General features: G+C 35.8%; 1 protein-coding gene across 2 annotated transcripts in view; it reads right to left on the minus strand.

Annotated features, from left to right (window-relative positions):
• Positions 1-11,669, minus strand: part of LOC117177864 (FH1/FH2 domain-containing protein 3) — a 917,724-nt gene that overhangs the window by 78,328 nt on the left and 827,727 nt on the right. For both annotated transcript variants that reach the window (XM_033368897.1, XM_033368896.1), the window contains exon 14: positions 5,959-6,093. In XM_033368897.1, coding sequence (XP_033224788.1) covers positions 5,959-6,093 — 135 coding nt within the window. The remainder of the gene's footprint in view (positions 1-5,958; positions 6,094-11,669) is intronic.

Below are 11,669 nucleotides of genomic sequence, written 5' to 3' on the forward strand. Positions count from 1 at the left end.
GTTAGGTTAGGTTAGGCTAGGTTAGATTTATTTCTAGGTTAGGCTCGAGTTGACCCATTCGATGTACCACACATTTGCTACTGGGAAAATATGCTTCCAGAGCTTTACGTGTAGTTCAATAAATTTCTGTTAATTCAGTTTAGGTGAGGTCAGGTTATGTTGGGTAAAGTTATGTTAATTAAGTTGCTATCTGGCATGGGTTGATACTTCACAGTTGTCGACATGTTTTTGAATTAAAAATTTGCATCACTGGCATTATTTTGAAATTTATTTGTCTTAGTGCATGATTTTTCGTCATTTTTTGAGGTTATGGCTCAACCATGACGTGATGGGTGATTTTTGATACCGAATTTGAATTCAGGCGCCTCAAAATCCATGGGAATACGTGTGTCTTGTTACTAGATCCGCACACTTCTTTTTTCGTGTGGCTCTGTAATAAAAAATTGTTGAAACAATGTTGTTTCTTAATTTGCTTCAATTATCACCACAATTTAATTGCAAAGCGAACAAAAGTGGATATTATTTTTAAAAAACCGCAACTGTGCAGCATTACTATAGGAGAAGATAGATGTAAACAAGCATAGTTTGTTTAAACTATTAGGTTTGTTAAATTGCAGTAATTTTCACCTTATTTTAATTGAAAAAAAGAAAGTATTAAAAATGATAATATAAGAAAATAAGATAATATACTTAAAAATAATAATAAATTGTTTGAACAATTACTCTTCTTAACTTGAATCAATGATTAACTTTTTTTACTGGATCGACACATCACGGTGATATCTAGGAGGCATGGATACAGGTATGGTAAGACCATTACGAAGATACCTCCCAGACATGGCGACACAGCCTGAGGCGAGAACATAAAGAATATATAAAGTTCCATATATACAGGTGAGGTGACATCGTACTGCGTGCAACTACAAATATAAATTAAAAAATTTATCATAAGGACCACCGCAGGATTTCGCCGGGAGCGGGTGCTAATCTGGAAAATTGCATCCGCTCCCAGCGAAATCGCAGTAAAATTTCAGCCGCAACCACGTCTCGAGACCGTGAGATAGGTGGTTACAGTCTGTAAAGGAATCAATACGACGATCCAGCAAAATCCTCGTACACCCTAAGAACACATAGCGACCCAAGGACTATGTATGTTAAGGTGGAAGCGACACCGTCTTGGCATGCAAAAATGAAACCCTCCGTACTAGACTTCAATCCGGGCGATTTAAGAAAAGCAAATGTTAGCTTGCAAGACATTGACTGATCCTTCACATTTATGTGGAAGATCCAGTGCATCCTCTTATCGAGGAGCTGTTCACGAAAGTTTTTCTCTTGTGCTTTCCTAATCCGGGCTTTCAGGAGTGAGTACTCGAGATGGATTAGATTTGATGCATTTTGCTCACCCCTAATACTGAAGTCAAGTCCGAGTGTTTCAGCAGCCTCCTCCGTTGCTTTGTACAGAAACGCTCTTTCGCCCACTTCTTCGTGATTCCTGACCATTTTAAGAAGAGGGTCTCTTCCATTTGCAACTCTGTGTGCTGTACCCAGAATAATCCTGTTGTGAAGACATTCAAGACTCAATATTCCGCGACCACCTTGACGGCGTGAGATGTGCAGTCGTGGAACGGAAGACTTAAGATGCATGCTTTTGTTCATGTGCATAACCTTTCTTGTCCTGATATCAAGGGATCTGAGCTCGTTCTTCGTCCATGGAACTACTCCAAATGAATAGAGTATTACTGGGACGGCAACTCCAGTTTTTGTTTCGTTTCACCCGCCATATGTGGCCTGGCATTGTCATGAAGAAGGATGACGTTTCTGATGGGGTTACCGCGTCTTTTGCTTCTGTAAGCGGCTTTTGCTGCCTCCAACAGCTGGCAGTAGTAGGCAGCGTTAACCGTACGTCGATCATGTAGGAAATCAATGAGCAACACTCCTCTGTAGTCGAAAAAGACGGTCGCGAGGACCTTACCGGCTGAGAGACGGGTTTTGGCTTTCACAGGACCGGCTTCGTCTTTCCTTCGCCATTACTTACTCGCCGTCTGGGCTCGGGAGTGTAATGATGCACCCATGTTTCATCACATGTCATGATATGCTTCAAAAAAGTCTCTCCCTCCCGCTGAAATCGATTCAGATGTCTCTTACTGATTCGCAGTCGGATGTTTTTTTGATCTTCGTTCAATAACTTCGGGACCCATCGGGCACACATTTTTTTGAAACCAAAATGATTTTTAATGATTGTTTGAGCGCTTCCATGTAAAGCGATTTCATGAATAGTGAATCGCCTGTCACTTTCAGTAAGGTCACGAACTGCACCAATGTTATCGCCAGAGACACTTGATCTTGGACGTCGATTATGACTCACATTTTCCACACTTTCTCGTCCACTCTTAAACTTTTTGGACCGATCAAACACTTGAGTTTTAGACAGAGTATCATTCCCATACTGATCCTTCAATCGAGTCAAAATTTCGCACGGTTTAACGCCTTCTTTAGTCAAAAGCTTTATTATAACCCGTTGTGCGACGGACGCTGGAACCTGTTGCTCACTCATAGCTGTACTGACGAATTGACTGAGTCAAACAGCTCACCAAGCGTTTTACCCACTCCTAATACACTACATTACAAGAACCTACACTGTGAGAGTGCTTGCGATTGGCTAAGAAAAGTATTTGTAAAATTCCGGTTTATATTTGATCCACCTTCGTAAGTCTATGGGAGGTCGAATCGAAAGCTTTCCGATCTTCAATCCAGGCCATTTATAGCTCACAAATGGTCTGCGTGAACTAACAGAACATCTCAACATCTAGGTTTTGCCTATGCATTAGAACGCAACACAAACTGCTGTAGAGGTGCAAACTCTTGTATACTGTACAGCTGTGTTAACCATATGGATTTTAGCAAAGTGAGGTGCAAATTGGGTCGATTGACTTAATATAAAAAAGGAAATAGAACCAGAATTCTAATAAACCATGTTACTAAAATCATCTATCCTCGGTACATCGAGACATCAACACCATTAATATTGGATGAGATAATAGACTCCAAACGGCAAAGACTGGATGCTCTCACTGCCAGACTTTGTCGGTACAAGAAAAGAAGCGCAAGAAGGCTACGAAATCGAACCCTTGAGACAGATGAAAGAAGGTTTTATCGTAAACTAAGTGTAAAACAAAATAACCAGCAACACTACGAAGTCCCTCAATTGGAAGATATGACTAACTACTGATCGGGTGTTTGGGGAAAAATGAACAGATGCAATTTGGACATCTCGTGGTTCCAACTGAAGAAAGCAAGGGAAAGCAATATCCCTGCAATGAAGCTGACAAACATCACAGCTTTTGATGTTTTAGTGGTTTTTAAAAAAGCAATTAACTGGCAAGCTCCAAGTTCGTACATGGTGCACAACTTCTGGTACAAGTACCTGCCGAGTGTGCATCCTAAGTTGGCAAGGTTTTTTAGACGCTATTTCCATAAATCAAGCTCGTGAAAATCAAAGGAACTTGTACATGGCATACATTGCCTACAAGCAAGGAATGCCCTTCCGTGTAGCACGACTATTTTCTTCAAGTCTTACAAATTTACAAAACCTTCCTATGCATCTTTATTTTTCTAGGCCGTGCGATGATGCTTTGTGGTATAAAAATCAAGTATTTTTATCATTGAAAACCAAGGATAACTAGATCAATACGTGTTACGTTGAGTATTTCTCAAGGAGACTAGTTCAGTCACTTTAGTTCTGTTTAGCGCTGAACCCATTGGTTCAACAATAAATAGCATGTCTTACGGGTTCAGAATGCATGATAATGAGGAACGTCATCAAGTGACTCATCTTCTGACCATGGATGACGTGAAGCAACAGAGCAACTAACCAGAGGGGAATTAGGGATCGCAGAGTTAGGCAACAAGTTCTAAAAGAGCATCGAGGCAATAGGTGGGCGCAAGTCACATAAATATACGGGAATTCTTGAATTTAAGGGTATTCAGCATACGATAGATAAGGAAATTCTGATGATTGTCTTCACTACACGGCTCAGATGGATTCTCAAGAATTCTCTTTATTTGGCAAACAAAATCAGAGCAATCAACACCTATTGCATTACTGTCCTCACGTGCACTTTTGGGCTCATCAAATGGTCTAATACCGACCTAGAAAGGTTAAACCGAATCTTCCGCGTATAAATAACGAAGCACATAATGTATAGTACAACAACAAATTCAGTGATTGAATAAGTAGTTCCACCATAACATGCAGGAGGTAAGAGCGTTGTAGATGTCAAAAAACTGTGTAAGTCACAAGTTATACAGTTGCGAGACTATTTTAACAGCAAGCGACATGTTACGCTTTACAACACCATCTGTAAACTGGATCTTGATTACACACCCTTGAATTCGTCCTCTGCAGATGAATTAAAAATTCAATGGAGACAGAAAGCCATCCACGGCGAACACCCCAAAATGTTTAATCAACATAAAGTACATAGTGAGGCATTCAATATTTGGCTGAGAAAGGGTATAATGTATCCAGAAAAGCAAGACATCATCATTGCGATTGAGTACAAAGTTATCAGCGCCAGAAATGATCGCAAACACGTGTTACGTCAAGGCGTGGTTTACCGGTGACAATTATGTGGAGATACCAATATATCCATCGAACACATTATTGATGGCTGTCGTATAATGGATCATAGAGAATATACACACAGACATAATTATGTGGTGGGAATTATACATCAACAACTTGCGCAAAATTTAACCCTATAAAGGGCATGTGATATTTTGTCATGTGGGTTCTTGGGTTCAGTGCCCTCGGCTTTTTTTATATAAAAGTGGACATTTTTAAAAACTGACTTTAAAGAAGTAATAAAATATTATAACGGACGTCTCAGAACTCTTTTTTTTAAGATATAATAAAAAGAAAAAATGATTGTTCTAAATGAAAGCAAGAGACTAAAAATTTATGGAATGGCTGATGGTAGCTCTAAGAAAGCATCCAGAGGTAACTTTTTTCACCTACAATGCTCGCGGCAGCTGTTTAAGTATGACAGCGGTAAAAGACAAACTTCAAACAATACCATGCTCGTAATTTTGTTGCAACATCATCGCAAATGATTTGAAACTCAGATCGTGGTTATGATGACAAACCGGTTCACCTAAACAAAAAGTTTAAAGAATATATATATTAAGGTGGTGACACAAATTGGGTCAAGGGACTCTGGCCTGGATGCTTTTTCTACATCTCGCTTTGGCCCACATAGTTTCAAAAAAGCATGGGATTATAGTTTCGTTATAAATTAAAATATTTCAACTTGCCAACTCATACCATTTGAAGAGAACAATGTTTTTATTCACTTGCTATAAGTTTATATCATCGCTTACTGAAAAAATGTTAAAATAAATTCCAAGCTTTACGCTAGCTATTCAGTTCAGATCTTAGGGATAGAACGCGTTAAACATAGATCTTGTTGTTCTGAACCAGCCGCAGCGGTTCTTATTTTTCATATTTTTAAAAGTGTGTGATTATAATGTATTATTGTATTGTAATTTAATGTAATTGTGAAGTTAAACTATGTATAATGTACATGACCTAACTATATATTTAAAAGTAATTATTTTAAAGGAACCTGTTATATCATTAGAGATGGTACTTTACCGACCGTAGACCGTATTGATCAATATTGTGTAGATTTTCTGCCCTCATGGTTTGGAGGGTTGTCTACGGTCGGTGAAGTACCATCCCTGATAACATAACAAATTCCTTTAAAATGATTACTTGTACCATTAACACCTAGCTATTAATTAGCGTTATTTTCTTGAATTAAGAGTTCTTATTCTGATCCCTCTAATAGCTTAATTGAAAAAGAGCCTGGTCAGAAATCAGAGGTTTTGTGGTTCGATTCCCAATGGAGTGAAGAAGGATCTCAGAAAATTTTAGAACTTTAGGTATTCATTACTTACCTCAGAATACAAATCAGTAGAATCCGGAAACTTTTCCATTACAATATGGCAAAGATGATGAAGCAAAGAGTGTTTGTGGACTGTATCTTTTACTTCAGGCACTTTAGCGAGGTATTCCAATTGAAATCCTTTTATCTAAAACATTAACTTATAATAAGATATTCCACATGTGAAAAATGTTTAAAAAGATATAGGATATTTATTTAGTAATAGATTTTGCATGTGGCTGCTAAAAACCGTAAAAAATTTTTTTAACTCAAATCGAAAACTGTGATTTATAGTAACATGCTAACGGACGTCGCTGCACGCTTTCTTTGTGGGTTAATAAAAAAAAATTATTTTGCTAAATTTGATTAATTTGGTTGGCGCTTAGGAATTAGTATTGATTTTATTAGTGTTAGATTCCCCCGGATTTTTTCATAGATTCATAAATATTTTGTCTTCGATATCTGAGAAATGATAGCGAACATGTTAACAGACGTCCCTGCACATTTTTTGTGGGTTAATTCCAACAAATTTTGGTTTTGCTAAAAACGTGTGTGTATATTTTGATGTTATGTGTGTTACAATTCTCTTACATAATTATTCTAAAATGCTTACCGACACCATCGGTAAGACAGGAACTACATTGTCGGAATGACAGAGACCTGAAAAATGACCATAACCTCAAAATAATGCACATCATTAAATTTGTATCCACCCAAGAAACCAGAAACGATTTGCCACGTTTCAATCGTATTTCAAGTCGTTTGAAATCGATTAAAAAACGACGGTTAATCGTAATGATGCTATTGGGATCCGCTGCGCTTCAATACGCCATCAATTTTTTCAATGCGGCCAGAATGTGAACTCGCGAAACCGCAGGTAGGATTATGAAGATGCATTTGAATTTGAGCTTAACGGCCATTTTTTAAAATCATTTCGTATAGTTTAAACTACGAAGTGAACGAAGACAATTAAGATTTATTGGAAATCAAGTGTTATATATGTGTAATTTTCATCTTATACAACAAAAAAGCACGATTTATCTTAAAACTGTTTTTGTCAACAAAAAAATCATTATTTTAGTATATTATATATTAAAACAAATTATAAGCTTCAATTAACTTACCTTGACATAAAAGTGAACTTGAAATAAATTTTTTAAAATTTATACATGGAATATTTACTTTCTCAAAAATTATAACCTAAAAAATAAGCTAGAATTCATATTTCATTTCTGATCGTCTATAATTAATATTTTTTGCATATTTTGAACCAAATATTTTGCTATATACATTAACTAAAGTTAATTTTAGCTTATGGCGTGTTGAAACTTATATGATATAGTAAAATAATTATTTTCTTGACAAAAACAGTTTTAACAGGAAATGTTCTTTGTTCACTGAATACGATAAAAATTCTACATTGAAACTTAGTTTCGGAAAAATATTAATTTTTTGTATTCACTTATTGTTCTGAACTAGTAAAAACAGAACTAAAATTGGTTTTAAGTCCAAATTAAAATGCAACTCAGAAATTCTACCTGGTTGCACAAGTTGGCTACAGTGGACAGTCCCTAACTTATCTGCTTTTTCCAATGCAAATTTACTTGCAGCCACTTCCCATTCTCTAAAATTAAATAATGAAGAGCGTGATCTGCATTATACAATTCATCGGACTTCATCACACATCAATTGTATAATGCAGATTCGTTTCTGTAAAAGGGAACCTGCACTTCTTCTCGATTCAGTTTGACATCCTTCAAACTACATTTCATTGAGAACTTGAAACGATTAATGCGTTTCTTCTGTCAATCGTAAATCACGAATTGAACTTAATTTAGTTTTTTGAGGTTATGTTCTTCTATTCAGAATGTCTTAAAACTATAGAACGAGTACATTTCCGAATGTGGCTTGACAGATTTAAGTAAGTCCAAATAGCTGACCAATTCAAAGAGTCCCAAAACAATTGAAATGCAAGTTTGTCAATTTGAAATTTTAAAATACACATTTCTAAGCGCTCCAGTTCAATCGTTTCTTTTTTCTTGGGTACCACAATACATTCTTTTTTGTCATTATCCCTCAAAAAAGAGTCCATGGACGTCCGTTATGATATTTTATAGCATCTCCGAATTCAGTTTTTAAAAATCTTCATATTTGTAAAAAAAATCCGGAGGAACTGTAGCCGATTGACCACAAGACGTAGTACCACATGTCCTTAACGAACTTAACCTTCATTTTGGGAACCTTAAGAAGTGTTTTAAGGGCTGACTCGATTGGACAAATCCTTCAAAAGTTAGCGTGGTTACAACATTCAGGTAACCAAACATACAGAAAGACATACATACAGACATATAGACATACAGTGAGACATACAGATAGGCATTCAGACAGACTTCAATAAAGTTTTATGATCTCCGGTTTCTGGGCGTGACAGAACATAATGATCCGTTAAAAACCAGAGATCGAAAATGTTGACGTTTACATTACACTCATAAATGAGAATGTAAAAAAGAAAGCCTAAAGAAAATACGATTGGTTACATTGAAGACATATAATAGAAACCATATTACTTCATGCATGCATGATATCAAAGATATCAAGTCGCGAATAAACAATTCGATTTGATTTTAAATGCGCCCCATTGAACCAGCAATTAAACTATTCTTATTCTAGCAGAACACCTACAAATTTATAAATTTTCCGAGGAAGGGTCTGGCGATACCTTTCTCGTATTCCGAGTCCTGATTGATATTTTAAGTTTTCGTTGGCTCATTCCACTGTACTGTAAATGCTGCTATCTCGCATAACCAAAAAATTCTGCTACGCTCAATAAAAAGTAGTGATAACGCGAGCGCGCAACGCGGTGGGGAGGTAACAGTCTTTACGTATCTTAAGTCCCAATTAATATCGTAAAATTTCAAGATACAGTCCGAGCAGTACACCGCTAAAACTTTTTTTGATTGTTAATGAGGCATAAAATTTGTTGTGCAGGGTCTTGTTGGTGTTAGTAAATTGATCCTCGTGAGGTACTTCGCACTTTTTCAAGCCGCAGAAAAAAGTTAACACATTTGAAAAGTGAAGAAAATGGTCAAGGATTTTTTTGTAAATCTCAAAAGTTAAAACAAATTGGTATGTGTGTCACCAACCGAATATCTGAATGCGCACAAATCATTGCGCGCTCTAGCTCCAGCTTTACCTCCTTGTGCTCTCTAGTTATCAGCACTTGCAATTAAGCGAAAATGAATTTTTTTGATTTGGAGATGAAGAGCATTTAAAGTCCTTGAGAATGAGCCTAACAAGATAAAAAAATATTAATCAGGACTCAGATGCATGAGGTGCGTCAACAACTTCCCTACCAAAAGTTTATATATACATATGTTTGGGTGTTCTGTTAAAGTAAGAATTTGGTCATTTCTGGTATAATAGAGAGCATTTGGCGTCAAATCTAATTTGTTTCTCGCTCTTTTAAACCTTGAATTACGGAAGTTTCAGTTCTCGAAAAGATAATAATTTTCTTATTTTTTATTCGATTTATGAATTTGCATTTCCTTAACTTCATTGCTGTAAATAAATTACATGAACAAGTCTAAATTGAGTAGATTTACAAAAGCACTGTGAGAATATTTATAGACAGAAATAATTCGTTCACTTACAGGTCAAATTTAAATTTTTGAATTAAATATCCCAATAGGGAATTTTATTGCGCATATTTTTAGTCCTATAAATAAATGTGATGACTTAATGAGCTTCCGATATAATCAAGAAAATGTTACTTTTTTCTGCAACGCAAAATTCGAATTTTTTGCGTTCAACTCCGCATAAGTTCTACAATAATAGGAATTTTCTAATACAAATTTCAGAAAATACGCACCATAAATAAGGAAACTAACGCTTATTATAGAATTTCAATAAATTATCACTAAAAATTGATAACTATTTTTATTCTTCTAATGGCATTAATTAGATCTCATAATTTTCAAACGCTTCGGGACTCCCGAAGGGTTTAAAACTTTCAATATCTGATTTCCGCCATGAAAAGAATAAAAATCGTTATGAGTTTTTAGTGACAATTCTTTAAAATTCTATAAATACCGTTACTTTCGGTTTATGATGGTGCATATCTTTTAAAATTTTTAATACAAAATTCCTATTATTGTAGGGGTATGTAGGGATATGTTATTAAAAAATTTAAATTTGACCCAAAAAAATACGTCCCAGGGGCCAACTAAAATAACAGCATTTCGAGAGTATCCCCTTTTGATGGTCAGCGGTTCAAAGAAATAAGAGTAATTTTTTTTAATGTGGCTTAGACCTCGCTAAAGAATAAATTTCGATAAATTTGCGATATTCAAATAGAGTAGTCAAAATATTCAAATTTCCTATATTCTGATTTTGATATTTATTTTATTTAAATTCATCGAATAAATTACCTGATTTAATTCACATCAAGAATATTTATAAGGAGAAAGAGTTATTTGTTTCTTCCAAGTTTGTATTATAAACAGTGATATCAACTGTTGCATTTTTTTTTCTCCAGAACCAGAATTGAAATATAGGCAAATAACAAAGTTCCTTGTTACCCAACTCTTAACCAGTTTTCGGTAGTGACTTGCAGCGTAACGTGTAACGTAACTTCGTTGAGATTTTCGTAGCACCTTGTAACGTAACTTAGTTACGATTTGTTCAGTTACTTGTAATTTTAATTTTAGTTACTTTAAAGTTACTTTATGTTTTTCGTATATCTCTTATGAAGCCAGGTTCATAGGTCATGGGATAAAAAGGTATTAAAAATTATGGGCACAGGGGGAGATCAACAAAAATAAAATATCGCTCTGCGAGATCCGTGACACAAAGCTCAAACGGCAAAGCGCCCGCCAATGAGAGTCGCGCTCGGTAAAAAAGGCTCGCGAATCAGAGAGCGGGTAGGGGTGTGCTCATACATACACCCATCGCGATGAAGCGAGTCGCTCTTTGATTCGCGGGCTTTTTTCACGGAGCGAGACTCTCATTGGGCGGGCGCTTTGTCGTTTAGGCTTTTGTGACGGCTTGCGTATTGCCGTCGATTAAACTCGTTGATTTTATAATCTCAGTCGATAAAGAAGAAACTTTCATCGTTGGATACGAGTTAATTTAAATTCGTATAAAAAATTAATAATTGTTTTATGAAATTGCTTATTAAAGTTATTTAGGGTGTTAGTATAAATTCTTGAACATTCTCTCTCTCTCTTCTTTTTTAATTTTAGGATAAAATAATTTGCTTAATATACCTAATAAGATAAAATGGTATACATGAAAATGTAGCCTTATTAAAAGTCACGTACGCCGGGGCCTACGTGGTCAGCTTAATACGTTACGGCATTCGTTAGCGGGCTCCTATTGGTCAGGCTCAACCTCAAGGGTTTGCACTTAACTCCCCTACTCTAATGCTACCCATGCACGTAATCCAAAAATGCAAGGTTATAAATATATGTGACTCGGGGAGGAACGGCAGATATCCTTGAATCGTTGATATTCATTGAACCCGCGTCACTCGAGATTTCAAATATTAAATATTTGCTATAAAAAGTAGAATCTAAAAAGTATAAGTTCCGCGTAACTTAGTGTAGTCGTCGAATATAGTTTATTTGTAACATTAAGTAAAGTTAGATATAGAATTTAATAATAATAATAATAAAAAGTTTATATTAACTGTTGTGTGTGTCCCATGGATTAATGTGCAAAGTTAGT

Source organism: Belonocnema kinseyi, chromosome 8, assembly GCF_010883055.1.
Source record: "Belonocnema kinseyi isolate 2016_QV_RU_SX_M_011 chromosome 8, B_treatae_v1, whole genome shotgun sequence".
Taxonomy (NCBI): Eukaryota; Metazoa; Arthropoda; class Insecta; order Hymenoptera; family Cynipidae; genus Belonocnema; species Belonocnema kinseyi.